The following is a 17,064-nucleotide window of genomic DNA, read 5'->3' on the forward strand; positions in this document are numbered from 1 at the left end:
CTGAAAAAAACAAATTAAATATTCCTTCTCTTTAATCACAGAAAATGTGTGGAAGGTATCTTTATGAGGTATCTTTATGAGATCAGGAGGACTTTATAGATAGCAGGTCATATGCTTGCAAATATACTAGATATCAATAAGTAATTTGGCTTGCCTACACGGAATTTTCAAAGAAGTGATGGCACCTATTGAACTCAAGGTTGATTTGTGGATAATTTAGTATTTAGACAAGGACTTATTTTCTTCTCTGATGTTTCCAGAGAAACATCAGAAAATTAGAAATTTTTCTAATTAGAAAAATTAGACTAGAGCAGATTTGGCATACTTTCTTCTCTTCTTTCATCTCATCTACATGAAAAGTATTTATAAGCATCAGGATTAAGAAGTTTGGGATACTTAAGCCAACTTCCCTGCCTCTCTGTTGGGTCTCCTGACACTTTGGAAATGGGTGGTAAGTTTGATAAATGGTTTTCAATAGATACTTCCCTTCCTTTCTTTCTCTTCAGAGCTGCCAACCAAGGAGCCTCAGGTTATTTGGACCACATTCAAAGGCCTGTGTGTTGCAAATGGCTTCCTAGTTCTCTGCACTCAAATTATTCTAACATCAAGAAAGATCTCTCTAAAGACATAGTAATGAAGATAAACAGCATACTGCAAGAAGGAGTCTGCGGGATCTACCATGAATAAGGTCAGTACTTCAGAAGGCCTTTGTGGGGGAAATCGAGATTTATACATAGTATTCAGTTATACTCTAACAGGGTGGAATTACATTTTTCACTTGCAGTAAGACTTGCTTCCCCTACTTAAAAAAAAAATACAGCCTGATTTTTTTATGTCAGTCAAATTAAAAACAAATTTCAGAAAGTTTTGCTTGGTTTACATTGTGTCACATACATCTATGCCAGGCTGTAACACTGAATTCTTAGTCACTGGTTGATAAAGAAGAACTGATTTTAACTTAAAAACTGGTCAGACTGAGAAGGGAGCCTTTTCATTCTTCTCTTTCTTCTTTATCTTACCTCATACTTCTTAATAGCCTCTGGGATTTCAGTTGAACATTTCATTTGATATGAACTATTCTCTCACCAAGATAGAATCTTTGTTCACACACAGAACACTTCTCCAAGGAAAGCAGTATACAAATGCCAAGAATTCTCAGATAAAATGACAACTGCCACACGTCAAACACAGGCCTAGATAGAATACTCACTACCATGCAACATGAGTTTTTCCTTTCAGAGGTTGTTTTTATCAGTTTTCAAATGTGCAAAGACACATATAGCACCATTTAGTTACCAAGCATGCTGAATTTTCCAAACCACAAGGAACGTTCTAATAACACAGCATTGCCCCATACTGATCTAGCTTTGGGATACCTTTATAATCAAACGCCGGCGAATAACTCGGGTAGTGACTCTCCGTTCCTCCTCTGAGCTTGAATCGCCCTCACTGCCTTTCAAGTCCTGATAAATGCATTTTTAGTATAATTTTACCATCACATTTAAAATAAAAGACATTCTGAGAAAGGAAATCAAGAAAGAATTACTTTTTTACTTGCTAGATCTCCCTCTAAGGAAAATCATGATGTATGTGGAAATCTTAAAAAAGTTTAAATGGAAGGAAATTTTGAGTAGGATTCTAAATGAAATTACTCTGTATATGTATGTATATATGTGTATAAATATTAGTATAAAGTATATATAAAATATACATATTTAATTACTTTGACCTTTACCTGCCTATATATACTTATGTGTATATATAAATGCAATGTATATAGAAATTCGTAAGTATACATATGCAGGTAAACATCATGATAATAAAATTGTAAGTTCTTGAAAATAACAATTACGGAGACTTTGGTATCAGAAACTACATACATGCTACTAATTATTAGTTTGGGGAAACAGTATAGATTTAAAACTAGTTTAAAAATAAATATTATACATTTGACATGAATGTATAACCTCACAATTAAGGCCATCTTTGACTTGATTTACAGAAAAAGGCATAGTATTTCTGATTTTTATGATATTTTGGTCAGATTTGACAACTTTATCAGAAGCTATTTTGAACATTGTAAAAGGTATACAAATATATTAGCATAATTTGCACCTAATACATAACTGGAAATCAGTAGATGTTTATTCCTTTATTCAAATGAAGGAATGTAAAACAGGTGAAAGCCTGAGGTTTTATTTTAAAGACATGATATGAAATTAAAATAGAAACATTTCACAGATAACTACAGATAAGAATATGGTAATTATACACAATATTAATTTTTAGGTGATAAGAATAGGAATAAGGAAAAACTACCAAGTGATAGAGTCATAAGTCAAAGGGAAAATTATCTTCAGCTTTTCCTTAAATGTCATGGTCCAGGAGTGCCATACTGAATAATTTTATTTCTAAATGTTAATGGAAATTATTTCAGTATTTTGTTTTCTAAGTGTACTAGTTATGCCAAATCCAATAGTCTCAGAGATAGTAATTGTAGCTAATATTGGTAAAAATAGGCAAAAATAAGTAAAACTGTTATAGGAGGCATAAGTGTTAGCAAAAATTAATGAAATGTTATTCAAATACAATAGATAATAAAGTAGGCCATTTTCACCAAAGGTGAAATACTTACCAAATATTCTAAAATGTTACAGTAATATCAACCTTACCTTTGTAGGAAATTTCATCTGAACAAAATACCCTATTGAGATAAACTGCCTATTATTTTAAATTTTTTTAAGAAAAGGACCATGCATTCTGGACACTTAGAATGATCTAAACATCGTGAAAGGGGGCCTTACAATGGCTAAAAAATGCAGGGAAAGGTAAGACAGATTCATCTTGCAAAAGCATTACTGAGCATTCAGCGATTAATAGATTAGATGAGGCAGAAAAGAAAGTTAAACCTGAATTATCCATACACAGAATCTTAGACTGGGGAAAGATTTTCACTGAGACATTTAAAAGTAAAAGAACATATGTTAATGCAAACATCAATGATAAACCTAGATGTCAATTATATCATAATCCTATCAAGAATCATCTGAGATCAGCCCCTCACTTAAAGAAAAAGTGGCCATTTGGCTGATATTTGTTCCATTTTTCTCTATGGAATCTCTGCCAATATTAAGGTGAAGGGTAGAGAGAAGACAGTAGTAGAATCTTGATCATGATTCTTTTTAGAGAATTCTCTAGGCAGTGGCACACAGGGTAACTTGGAGACCAAATGGAATTTTTCTCAGTACTCCTTGCCATGGGTGGCTGCATGAAAAGTGGTGGAAAGTAGCAGAATTTTACCTTGTAACAGCAGGCAGTCATCCGTGTAAGAGCTGCACCCGGACTTTTGACCTGATTTTTCAGGGGACAAAAAGGGGGCTGTTTTCTGAGATCATACATCCGATGACCTAGTTGGTTGCTATTGTACTATGGTCTAATCACAAAAGAGACATCCTGAACATCTTCGGATTTCTTGAGAGGTCAGACTCTTATCTTCTGGAAGCTTTAACTTCATTTTGAATTGCTGTACTCCTGAAGACATTTTGCATTGGACTAGGACCAGTGAACAACACTAAAGGCACAAACTCACTTATAAGAAATCTCAAAAACATTTTCTAACAGTGATTATTTTCCTTTACTAATGAATTCAGTTGCATTTCCATCCAGGGTTAAACCTTTCATTTTCAAACCCTCTTTATGCCTTTCCCATGGTTCCCCAGTGGGCAATATGTAGGCACATGTACACACATAGAAATACTTACATTTACATTGTCATTTGATTTCAGAACTTTCCTATCAACTTCTAATGGGTTTTTGCGGAATACATTTGCATCATTAAAACATCACTATGTAGCAACTCCCTCCTATAGCTCCTCACTATAGTTTGTGGGCTCATTTTAAAAGGCAATATTCCGTCCAAAGTCATATTGCTTAAATATACTGAGAGTTAACAAAAAGGCAGAAATCAATATTCAAAACAACTCTTGTCAGGAAGGAAATGAAAGAAAAGCCCGAGAATTTTACTTCCTCTCACTTTCCTTCCTAACAAGCAGGAAAGTAATTAAAAAAACAGCCTGCAGAAGGGAAAAGGAAAGGATATGATTAGTTATTAAGCTGATAATTAGCTCCTAAGTGATTAGGAATTTACTAAATATTTCTAAATAAAATTAATCATGGGTTCATTATTTTACAAAAGATTTTTTTCCTACCCAAAACACTGTAGAAGATCTTAAATAAACTCGATGTTTTATGAAAAACCTCAAGTACTACGATTCCAAAGATGTATAACTCTCAATCTATGTCTACTGCATGGTTCATGAAAAGACACAAAAATTGCGACAGCAAAAAGCAGTAAAAAATGCAAGAAACAGAACTGATATTAATTTTCTTATATCCATCTATGAATCATAATTTCAATTAAAATTTTTTCTAATGCCTAAAAATGCTTACCCTCAAAGAATAAAGAAATCTTATATCTTATAAAGAAATAAATAATATAAAGGAATCATATAAATACTAAAAGCAAATAATTATGTGATGGTAAGCTTTTTAAATTAATAAAAACAAATATTAATTATCAACTTAGATATAAAAGTTATTAAAGTGATACTTTTAATGCTACATTTCTAAATGTCATCAATCAACAGTAGTATACCCACCCTTTATTCTTGGGAACTGTGTTCCTTCAACTTTTAAAAAACCCTTTCAGAACTTACAGAGCTTGTAGTTGGGTCACATGCTAACAACTCTTTAAATTGTGTAAAAGAACCAGTGAGGGAGAGGATAATCATCCTCCATCCTTAAGAATGAAGACATGTCAGGAAATCTAAATCCCTGACAGATTGAATATTGGATCTTAAGATACTTACTACTTACTACTTAACATCCCTGTAACTTCCCTTCTGAAAAATGGCTAAAAAGATGTTTATTCCTAATGAACAAAGGTATGATAGCACACATTTTACTCAGTACCTTCTTTACCCCCATCATTAGTGTTACCATTTTTGATCACATATTTATAATTTGGAAATAGTAAAGAATATTGGGCTCAGTGCTACAAGATTAATCAAAAAATTGAAGAGTCAGGACTCTGAGATTAAATGACAGCATAGTAGAAGACTAGATGACATACCTTCTGCTCAGACCCATTGGACCCCTCTTCTTCATGGAGGTTAAGCCTTGGCTTGCCATCTGCAGGAGAAGTCCTACTCATCTTTTTCATACTGACAGGCACACAGGGTTTAGGCTCTTCTATTACAAACTTGCTGGTTTCTTCTAGAGCCTTCTGATACGCTGCTAGTGATGATGCTGGTTCATCAACACGACCAGATCCTTGTATTTTTGGTTTCAGAGTTTCCTTTGCACTCTGTTTCGCTACATCATTTTGGGATTCTGGAAAGTAAGATTTTGTCTTTGCTTCTGGAGTGACTTCTGCATGGCTTCCATTTGCTTCAAATTTTCCAGGCTCCCCTTTGAGATAGGAGGTAATGGAATCTCTACACTGGTCAGGGCTGCAACAGAGAAAATGTGGAAATTTACAATGGTAACATATGGCTGCAGATGGGCTTCAGAGGCTCTGAATTTTCAACAACCGTGTTTTAAACTATTTTTGAAGACATATACGATAGAAAAGTATAAAAAATCTGGTTATTGGATTTCAAACTGTGGGGGTGTATCGTGGGTGTGGGGTAAGGAGATGATATGTAGGCTCCAGGCTTCCTCTGCATTTCAACCCCCAATCTGGCTGGCTATGCTGCTACTGTTTTTGTTTTAATTGTACTTCTACAGCCCCTTGGGTTCATGGACATACCCAGAGTTACAGACCCACCAACCTAAAAGTGGTGTTTTTCTATTATTGTCAATGAAAACACTGATGACAAAGGACAGCGTGAGCTCCTGTGATGAGAGCTCTGGTGTCCCCAAGAACCCTGTGTTCCAGTCTCTGTACGTGTTTCCAATTGTGAATCTTACTGTCATGCTTTTCCAGACATGGAATAATCATGAGAACCTTACTTGAATTATCATTTTTGTCCACTCGGGACCTCTGCTGACTCTCCTTGGTGATCAGGGCGTGGATGCTCACCTGATGCTTCTACTGCCTGTGAGAACTGTTTTCCTTTAGATTCTTGAAAATCTTTCTCTTCCATTACTTTCTTTTAAATGGGTTCTAAGTTTTAATAGTTTCAATACAGACTTTCTGTCTTCTAGTTTATATATTGTTTTCAGCATCTTTGATTATTACCTGTAGAATTCTGAAGCCAGTAAAAGTGGAGCAATGTTTTCTGTGTAATATGTATATTATGCATATGTATGTGTATTTCTTATAAATCAGATTCTGAATAAACACCTTTCTCAAAAATATTAATAGCAATCCTATTCCATATATTTAAGGACAGACAGTCCCAGCATACTGTAAAGACTCTATATGATAACTATATCTAACTCCTGACTATATCTAATTTCCTCTTATGCAACTATAAATTATGTGACTATATCTGAACTCAGACATCAAAATTAGCACCATATCTTGTCTCCATCATCTCTTTTTTGTAGGCTGAACATAGAATTCATTGATGTTACAATTCTTCAAAAGGAGTTTTGTGAAATCTTCTTTGCAAATGTCTATACCCTCTTTGGGAATTTTTATTGAGCAAGCAGTATGAAAATGTTAAATATGATTGTAAAATAAGCTGGGTAAAAAGAACTGATGTTAGGTTTATCACTAGTTGCCACTGAAGTAAAATATATTTTAATCTGATGTGTGTATAAAGAAAAATAATGCTAACTATTAGTGAGAGTCTATTTGCATCAGTCATTGGGTAGGCATGTTACAGGCTTTCTTTTTCAATCTATAAACCTGTTTGAGGAAAGCAGCAGTATTCTTATCTTTGAAGCCGATTACAGTGATGTTCTTAGAGCTTAGAAATTAAAGCCCTAAAGTGCAAAACCTAGTGATGGTGGTGTCTCAACCAGTGTATGAAGGACACTAGCTCTTACCTTTCTACAGGAAAGCCACTATAAAAAGAGCCAGATTCATGATTAGGGAATTATTTTAGTTATAAACAAATTTCTATCATGCCAGTATTATTGGGGGTAAAGAATTACATTTTAAGTAAATGTTGCTCAGCTGTGTCCTACTCTTTATGACCCCATGGACTATAAGTCCATGGAATTCTCCAGGCCAGAATACTGGAGTGGGTAACCGTTCCCTTTTCCAGGGGTTCTTGTCAACCCAGGGGTTGAACCCAGGCCTCCCGTATTGCAAGCAGATTATTTATCAGCTGAGTCACCAGGGAAACATATGCCATGTTGCAAATTATATAAAATATTCATGTAGAAAAAAGAAAGGATATATAAAATGTTGTGTTTTTCTTAGTATGATAAGGACAGATGATTTTTTTGCTTCTCTGTATTTTCTATGACAAGACATTTAAAAACAATATGTAAAAGAAATTCACCAAAATTTCAGTGATGGTTATTGCAAATGATGACACTGTACTGATTTTTAAAAGCTATATTTTAAAATTCTGTTTAGTAAGCATATTTATGTTTGAAGTAAGGAAATAATATAAATGCTTATATTTCTGCAAGACTTAGAATTCTGTTAATTACATTTTTTAAATGAGCATTAATTACTGGCTATGTGAAAAGAATAATAGAACAGGTAATAAAATAGAAAACAGTAGGCTTCTAAAGTAAAGGAAGTGCATCTATCTTCAGCATGTATAAAACTTTTTATATTTTACTTCAGCTAATTATCAGTAGCTTTAAAAATTATATTTGAGTTCAATGTAACTTTCCCTCTCTAGATTAGCAAAATGAACCAACCTTTCAAGGCATGTATTATCCCAAAATTGAAATGGTAATTTTAGAAAAAGAGTAACTGCTAAAAGCATTTATTTAAAACAGACTATTGGAATTTCCTGGCAGTGCAGTGGTTAGGACTGTGCGCTTCCACTGCCAAGGGCCCAGGATTGATTCCTGGTCAGGGTATCCTACAAGCTGTTTGGCGTGGAAGGATGGATGGATGGATGGATGGATAGATAAATAGATAAACTAACATGTAACCTTCATTTCACTTTCGTTTTTCTGACCCAGAGCCATACCTGTCATCCAGTCGATCTAGTAACCCACCAGTTATTCTTCGAGCTTGAGCAGGGGACTCTAGGTTTCCACTTGATGTCTCGTTCTGCCAACCTGTAATTGAAGACATTTCCAGTTCTTCTTGCTGAACATGTTTAAGAATAGCCTGTACTTTTTCTTCTGTCATCTCCTCAGACTCTACTCCTTCTTTAAGTTGGATGTCCTCAAATAGAGATTTGCGTCTTTCTTCCGTCATCTCCTCATCAGGACCAGATTTTCCTTTCTCTTGCTGCTCAGAGCTTACTCCTACTTTTCTAGTCTGCTTCAATGGCTCTGCTCGTTTATCATCTTTTGGGACCCCAGCCATCCTTCCGAGGTATTGAGGATACTCACTCAGACATATATTCTCCAACTGGCTCTCATCTACATCCACTGCTTCAGGTATTTCTGTTAAAGGCATTGAGTCTTCAAGTTTGCTGTCTTCTAAGGACGTGTCTTCTGCAGTTACAACGGGAGGTCCATCTGCTGAATGCTCTATGTTTCCCTGGGAAGGCACTACCCCATCACTCAGTCTACTGGGGGTTCTAAGGGGAGATTCTATGCTAGAGAGATCACTAAAATAGTCATCTTGCTGCAAAGGGGTGGGAGGTGTGTAGTGCAACCCTGTGGGGGTTTCCAGCTCCACGTGAAGGGAAGGATAACCTACGGAAGACAGTACATTGGGACTGACTGAAATGAATTAGAGCACATCAAACAAAAACACATGGAATGACTTAAACTATATTAGTTATGAAAAATGTATGATGAATTACAGAGTGTTGATAAATTAATTGGTTTAGTTCAAATACTTGTAATATAATGAAATAAAAGACTAGTGGCAAACTACAATAAAATAGAATACTAGTTAATTAAGATATAAATTGTCTCCATTGATTTTGGTAATTTTAATACAGTAACTTAAATTCACAAATTTAATCCAATATAAAGTCAGCTGTCATTACGTAAGATACATTTATTCTATGGCCAAATTAATACCTTTCTATCAATACTCTTCACATGCAAAATCCACATTGTGGTGGACTAAATACAACAAATCATACGAAACCAATTTTTATAATTACTTATAACTTATTTTAAGAACTGTACATAAGAGTGATGCTACTGAATTCTTAACTCTTACTTATTTCATATAAAATTTACAATAAAGAAAAATGAATTTAATCTTAGGAAAGAAATGATTACTAGATTTTAGAGCAGTAGCACTGTGAAAAAAATCTAGAAAGATGTTAGGAAAAGGATTTAAAAGGCAGATGAAGCAGAAAAGACTCCATGTAAACTTTTCAGGTATCACAATGTGACAGAGATGAAAAGGTCGTGTGCGTATGGAAATCCTGGTGACCTTGGTGGTAGGGGTCCACTCAGAACCAAGAATCAAATAAAGAGAAAGAAGAAATGATACACAACAGACAGGAGGAGAACCACTTGCAAAGAGCCTTGGAACGTTCATGACAATCCTATGAAACACAGAGGTTTACTAACCAGCCTAACAAAGGGGAAGGAGGGAGCAATTCCCGTGTTTTAAACCTTGCTATGTGCACTAAGGCAGTATTTTTCTCCTTCACCAGAGAGAGAAGTCAACAATGGTCTGGTCATGGTGAGGAAAGGAAGTTTCACAAAAGTTCAGCAAAGAGGAGAGACAGGAAAAAAAGGCAACCAGGCACATTTTCTGCCTTATTGGTCTACAAAACTGAAGTATAATTTTTCCATTAGTCCAAGAGAATTATCAATTTAGCTTTGGCTGTAAATTCAACTTGCTATAGGTTGTGAACATTTTTTATGTTATAATCACCCATAAACTAAAATGTTGTTGAAAATTTGTCTAAGACTACATGAGGTTTATAATCTGCACAAATAAAGTTGACTTCACAAACATTCCTAAATTTCCCTAAGAATTTTAAAAATAGGGAATGTAAAATATTAAGATATAGCAACAGAAAGTCCTTCTAAATTTAATAATATTCTAATTCTAAAATGTTAAAATTAAATGAGACTTTCAATTCCATTGAATACTTTCACTGTTTTCTGATTCTGTTTATTAGAACTACTTTTCTTAAATTTCCCAATAAAGAATATTAAAATATTCTATAAATTGTAGTTTGGCAATAATTCAACCTTTGATATAACACTGGTCTATCTTTATCTTGTGTGCAAGGAGTCTGGGCACCAATATATGGTCTCACCTATAAGACAAAGCCTTGAAGACAAAGTCTTTTTTTCAGGTTGTGTTGTATTTATAAACTTAAAAAGAAACCACTTTTGACATTATTACCCACATGTTTATGTTAGAGGGATAACAAGGTACACTTTACATTTTTGACTGACTTTAGTAAGCAGAAACTTTCTAAGAATTTTGAGATCTTTTGTCATATGTGCAGATTTGTAAGTTATTGATTATTGGCTAACTTTTCTGTTTAAAAATGGGAAAATAATCACCATATCTTTCAAAAATTGAAACAATAGAAAAATATCCCTAACTCCTCTTCTTGCCTCCACATAATCATTTTTTACTCAAAATTCATTATAGGAATAAATTTTCATTTATGAAGGTAGATGAACATCTTGAAAAACATATTTGTTATACCTTTCTTAATACTTTGATGAAAAAAAGCCCCAACTTACAAAATGAAGGAAAATGATAATATTAATATATAAATTAAGCTAATGTAAAGGAAGAATTATTATATTATTGGCAACATCTATGCTCATTGAATTAGAAATTATGCTACCTTATTATACACAATGGATAAGTTTTTGCCAAACAAAAATGGCAGCCTATGAAGTTAAAATAATGCTAAATAACTAAAATAGCTTTTTGAGTGATATATTAGCCTCTTTCAGCACATGCCTAAATACGTGGTTCTCAAAACAGTAATTAAGCATTTTACTTAACAATTTGTATAATAACCCACAATTTGATTTTACCTATATTGGAATAGAAGAACCTTCTTGTTTTTTAGGTTAATGTAAAAAGTGACAAATCAACATGTTCTCTAGATATTAAATTCTCTTCCATTTAGTTACATAAAATACTTGACACACCAACTCTTTCAGTTAACTTATGCCTTTATACCTCATTATTTGTATCTTATATAACAGACATTTATCAAGTTTGTTCTAACAGAGTGTTTGTTTGCAGACTGTGGCAGAGAATAAGCTGTGAAAATGAGAAATTAAGTCAAGCAAATCACAATTTAGTTGGTTTTACATGACTACTTTGTCCTACCACACTTTCAAATTTTACTAAATATTAAGTAAATATGAACACTAAATTCAATTACCATCCACGGGGTCATGGAAAACATTGTTCTCATCTGCAAAACTTCTGGTGCCTGAAATATTTCCATAATCAAATATTGGTCCTTCTAGCAGAGTCACTATATCTATTCGATTAATTTTTGTCAAGACCGAAGTTAAGGCATCAGCTGAAAAAGGATGGGAAAAAAAAAAAAAGGTTGAAAACCCAATTACATTATTTTCTTTTACATCCTCACAATATTCACATGAAGGCATGGCTTTCTTGACCCTCCTGACATTTTAGTTCCTCCTTACTCCACCTCTGCAATATTCACTATTCAGAGGGCTCAGAAAGCTTGCAGTTCTGGGGAAAGATGTTAGGGTCTTAAGAAGCATTTTGTGAAGCTGTGTGTGATGGCAACAACATTCATTCCATCTTGGTAAGGTGCAGAGCAGATGGGCTTCAAAAGAGCTAGATTCTTTTAGTTATAAGGGGAACTTATAAAATTTTAAACACTCCTCCCATTAGACTGTCAAAATAGGTCACCTCTGTAATTGATGCTTAGCATTTTAATAACTTACTAAGGTCAGGCTGACACAGGCAAGCCCACAATAATTGCACATTGTTTGGGTTGGCATTTGTCACAATATAGCACCACTCTCTTTCCCACACCTCAACAAAAATAAACCACACAAAACCCCAGAACACTGGAGAGTTCTCTGCCATCACAGCAGGCTGGATGAAATGATTTGGCCCTATCCTTCTCTATTTTCCTGCACATCCATTTCTGGCCATAGCAGTAACTTCACAGTGTTTCCCATCACCATCTCATAACTGAACAGCTAGAATTAAATTTTCATGTTTGATGGTCACAATATTACAGGCAAAATGCAAAAATCCCCTACTGCTTGCTTCATAAAAAGCTCCCTAAAGACAGAAGTTTAGAATGTTAGCATGAAATTAAACAAGTATAACTTCAAAAGACTTGCAATTATTTTACGATCACTGTGGTTTTCTTAACAATAGGCTTATCTGAAATATTAGACATATGCAGTTTTGAAAGTTAAAGTAATATAGTTTTAGCATACTTGTAGCATTTTTTCCGTCTCTGGTTACCCATTTTTTTAATAACATGAAGCTTTGAGAAATTAAAGAATTTGGATTTTCCACACGTATTTGATTGATTTCATCCACTGAAAAATTCAGTTCCCTTGCCAGTTCTGTAGAAAAGAAAAAGAGTTACTAAGATTTCATGTTATGCTTTTATCACATATATTTTATAAAAGTAATGCTTAAATGCCACCAAAAAAAAGGGGGGGGGAGGAATTCTATAGTAAAACCCAAGTACAGTCTTGGGCATTAATCTTTATATACTTGATTTCATAGCAAAGTAGTGATAATACACAGGCTGTGACTTCTCTCTCTTGAGGTAATTCCTTGGTTATAATCAGATTTCCTTTGGAGATCAATTTATAAAGATTCTTAATCTGTTCAAAGAGGATATTGATAAGATTCTTTTAATTTAGCTAAATTATTATCTGCAATTTGAAGCAAACTTCATATAAGATAGGTGTACTAAGTCGCTTCAGTCCTGTGCAACTCTTTACGACCCCACGGACTGTAACCCACCAGGCTCCTCTGTCCATGGGATTCTCCAGGCAAGAATATTGGGGTGGATTGCTGTACCCTTCTCCAGGGAATCTTCCTGACCCAAGGATCGAACCCACTTCCTTTCCATCTCCTACATTGGCAGGTGGGTTCTTTAGCGCCACCTGAGAAGCCCATCTCCAATAAGATAGTTAGGGATATATAATTCATAAACATTCCACAAAAGAAGCCAGTAGGGTTTTTCTCTAGGCAATATTCATGAAATAAATCTTTTTCTCACATAATATTCTATTCTATATGACTTCAAGTTTCATCAGTGCCACTTGGGAGGTTAAATGATGACTCAAAGCCAGATCACTGTCTATGATACACTGCCATTTGTGTAAAAAATAAAAGGGAGATAAGCTTTCTGTCCAATTAAGTGTATCCAGTCATATACTCAATCTTGTAAATGCAGACAGTTATCCCTGGAAGGATACATATGATACGAACAGCTGCCTTGGGGGAGTGAAATTTGGGAGTCAAAGATGAGAGGGAGACTTGCCTTTCAGTGTATATTTTTTGTACAATTAAAAAAATCTGTCAGATGTGTATTAGCCTTAAGTGATTAAAAAAAGTAAGAAATGGGAAAATCCATGGAAAAAGAATTGGCCAAGATTCTATCCTGCTTAAGAACCTTTCCAGCAGTTTGGCAAAATGTATTCAGAGGCTCAAAAAAGTCTATATCCTTTGGCCAACTGATTTCACTTCTAGAAATCTACAGTGACAATACACAGGGTTGTAGACAATTATTTACATACATGAATGTCCACTGTAGGCTTGTCCTACTTAAAAACTGAAAACATGGCATGCGTTTAACAAAAGAAGAGTTAATTAATGTAATGCAGTGGCTAGCAAACTGATCACAGCCTGCAGGGTGCTTCTAGAAATGAAACTACATCTTCATAGAGCAAAACTTAGCCTTAATATATGGGATACACATTTTCGCTTCCTTTTACCAACAAAAGCAAAATCTGAATTTATTTCATGGTTCACTAGTGCATTGTGACTGACAGCAAAACACCATTGTAAAGTATGTGTATTGGACGTTACTTATCCATTAAACCAAGATCAGAAAGAAATAAAAAGAAAATTGTGTATAAAATTGTGTCTTCAAAAAATTTTTATAAAAAAAAAAAATCAAAGTACCTTGTTACTAGTTAACAGTAGTTCTGAGGGATGGATTTAAATTTTGTCCTTCTAAATGCTAATTTTCCTAATAATCTTCATTGTGTATATGGTAATTCAAATTAGAAAAGTTAATTTCTTTTAAAGTTCCTTATCTCTTTGTGTCTTAAGACACAAGGACAGTAATCCTTATTGTCTTCACGACCAAACCATATCCTTTGTCTAGAGACTCAGTGAAGAGCAAAGACATTGTCACTGAGAATTTTACAAATTTTATGACTTTATGTTTCTTCTCTATTTTCATGTCACATCTCCAAAAGTTTACTCTGACAAACTAAGTTTTGCTTAATGAAAATAAGCTAATAGTTATGGGCAAGTAATACTACAAAACCAACATTAGCTCCAGCATATTTTCAGATTATAATGTCCAGTGTTAAAATATGCATGCATGCTTAGTCGCTTCAGTCGTGTCTGACTCTTTGTGACCCCATGGACTGTAGTTCAACTCCTTGTGATTCCATGGATTGTAGCCCACCAGGCTCTCTTTCCTTGGGGTTCTCCAGGCAAAAAAACTGGAATGGGTTGCCGTGCCCTCTTCCAGGGGATCTTCCCAACACAGGGATCGAACCTGCATTTCCTGCATTGCAGGAGCACTCTTTATTGTTTGAGCCACCCGGAATATATAAATATTATTATTTTATGTTCATACATATTTATACATGATGAATTGCTACTAACTCTTAATAGTCTGCAAAGGATTACTCAGACCCCCTGCTTTTTCCAGAGCTCCACTAGGTTAGGTCAGTAGCAGTGTGCCTTAGGGCAGGGCTGGGTGGAAGGAGAGGAGTCCTTTTAATGGAGAGGGTAGGTGGCGTGAGATTCAGGGCATTGGAAAAAAAATAATTGTAGGTGACCTTTTGTGCCATGATCTAGTTTCATAATCTCCCTTTTGACAGCACAGATAATTACTTCCATGAGAATGTATGTCCCTGATAGTATGCAAGATGACTTTAAATATGACAGTAATTAACATTTATGTTTAGCTATTATGTTGTTTGGCTGTGCACTAAAAAAAAATACATACAACCTATAAAATTTAAAATTTCTCTGATTCATGTGAAGTAGGATTTGAGGGGCCCAGTTAACATCAGAATACAAAGCAGTACTGTCCAGTGGACACAGAGCCTTATCTTCATCTTAAGTAAAGTGGAATCAAGCCAAATATTCCTTTTCTAAACACCAATTATAAAAAGTTTCATTCACTTCACAGAATCCAACTATTTTTGTAAATTGAATAGAATTCATTTATCTGTATATGGTTTCTGAAAAATTTAATTCAAAATTTAACTGTCATCCTTTGTTCTGTTGTTTATATAGTTATTGAAAATGATCCTTGTTTTCTATTATCACAGTGTTATAATGGGTTTCCCTGGTGGCTCAGCGGTAAAGAATTCGCCTGCCAATGCAGGAGACACAGGTTGAATCCCTAACCCAGGAAGATCCCACATGCCTTGCAGCAGCTAAGCTTGTGTGTCACAACTACTGAGCTTGTGCTCTGAAGCCTGGGAGCTGCAACTACCGAAGCCCACGCACGCTAGAGCTGGTGCTCTGCAACAAGAGAAGCCACTGGAGTTGAGAAGCTTGGGCCCTACAACTAGAGAGCAGCCCCCGCTTGCCACAACTGGAGAAAAACGCACGCAACAATGAAGACCCAGAAGGTCCAAAAATAAATAAAATTATTAAAAATAAAAGGAAGCATTTTGGGGGGAAAAAAGTGACATAAGATTTCCTCTTAAGTAAATCTTTGAGCATAAAACTGAGTCTCCTTAAAAGTTTCAGGTAAATAAATAATATGTGTATATTATAAATAATGTGTGTATATCATAAAAATTGTGACAATGGCTCATGAATGATTAAACTTTGTGAAACCTAGGCATGGATTAGTTGAACTATTGCCTAAGAGAGCTACTCTAAGGGTATAAACCATGCTTCAACATTTTGTATTATTTAAAAACCATAGCCTTTAGGTATATCTTCCTTTATGCCCCAAGATAAATCTTTCATTAGGTAAAAGGTTATCCTATGTTACCAGAAATGGCATTGTGAAGAAAGTGCTCAAATTTAAGGTAAAATAAATTTTAAATTTTCTATTCTGTAGTGTATGTGCATAGAAAAGCTTTGAAAAAAACACAGTATACAAGGTATTATCTGTAATTAACTCTGGGTATATAGAATTATGAGTGATTAAAAACGTTTTTATTCCTTCTTTAAAAAAATAATAAACTGCTTGTGAAAAAGACAAATTAAGAAATTTCATTCAGGTGTATACACACTTACCTGTCCAACTGAGTCCCAGGTGATCGGCTACTATTGCCATCCTGATATCTGTCCGTTCACATGGACTCTGTGGACCTACGATTTACAATTGCTTAATTAAAATAATCATCAAGAGAGACACGACACTGGAAAATTGCTTTTAGCAGTACTCAGATTTTACAGAGAGACTGATGCTAACACTGTACACTGAAATGTGTCCTAATCACCTACATGAACACTTCTCTTTTACATGACTCACTTGATTTTCACCTACATCAGGCCAAATGTCAAGACTACATGGATGCTCGATGTAATGAAATTCAACATGCTGACAAGCTAGCTACTTTACAATAGCTACAGAAGTGTCGTGGGGGGTGAAAACACCACGATGGCATTTCAACATCTGTGCTTTTACTTTGACAGAATCATATGCACTAGCACATTGAAAAAAAGTTGCTTATCTTGAATGACACCAACATCTTCAGCATGCTTCCCTAGCTGTCTACAGTGTTGTTGGGTTAAAAGGAAGGAAAGAAGAGTATATAGACAGCACACACAGATGACAATGACAGAATGAGAAACTACGGTTAAGTCAC

At 34.8% G+C, this 17,064-nt stretch overlaps 1 protein-coding gene across 1 annotated transcript in view; it reads right to left on the bottom strand.

The window, feature by feature from the left end:
* The window catches only part of ANK3 (ankyrin 3), a 366,098-nt gene that overhangs the window by 26,377 nt on the left and 322,657 nt on the right, over positions 1–17,064 (bottom strand). The window contains exons 38-43 of the mRNA XM_065922389.1: positions 16,490–16,564; positions 12,466–12,597; positions 11,421–11,564; positions 8,106–8,196; positions 5,132–5,510; positions 1,555–1,557 (exon numbers count right to left, since the gene is read on the bottom strand). Of these exons, the coding sequence (XP_065778461.1) occupies positions 1,555–1,557; positions 5,132–5,510; positions 8,106–8,196; positions 11,421–11,564; positions 12,466–12,597; positions 16,490–16,564 (824 nt within the window). The remainder of the gene's footprint in view (positions 1–1,554; positions 1,558–5,131; positions 5,511–8,105; positions 8,197–11,420; positions 11,565–12,465; positions 12,598–16,489; positions 16,565–17,064) is intronic.

The sequence above is a fragment of the Muntiacus reevesi genome, chromosome 2, assembly GCF_963930625.1.
Source record: "Muntiacus reevesi chromosome 2, mMunRee1.1, whole genome shotgun sequence".
NCBI lineage: Eukaryota > Metazoa > Chordata > Mammalia > Artiodactyla > Cervidae > Muntiacus > Muntiacus reevesi.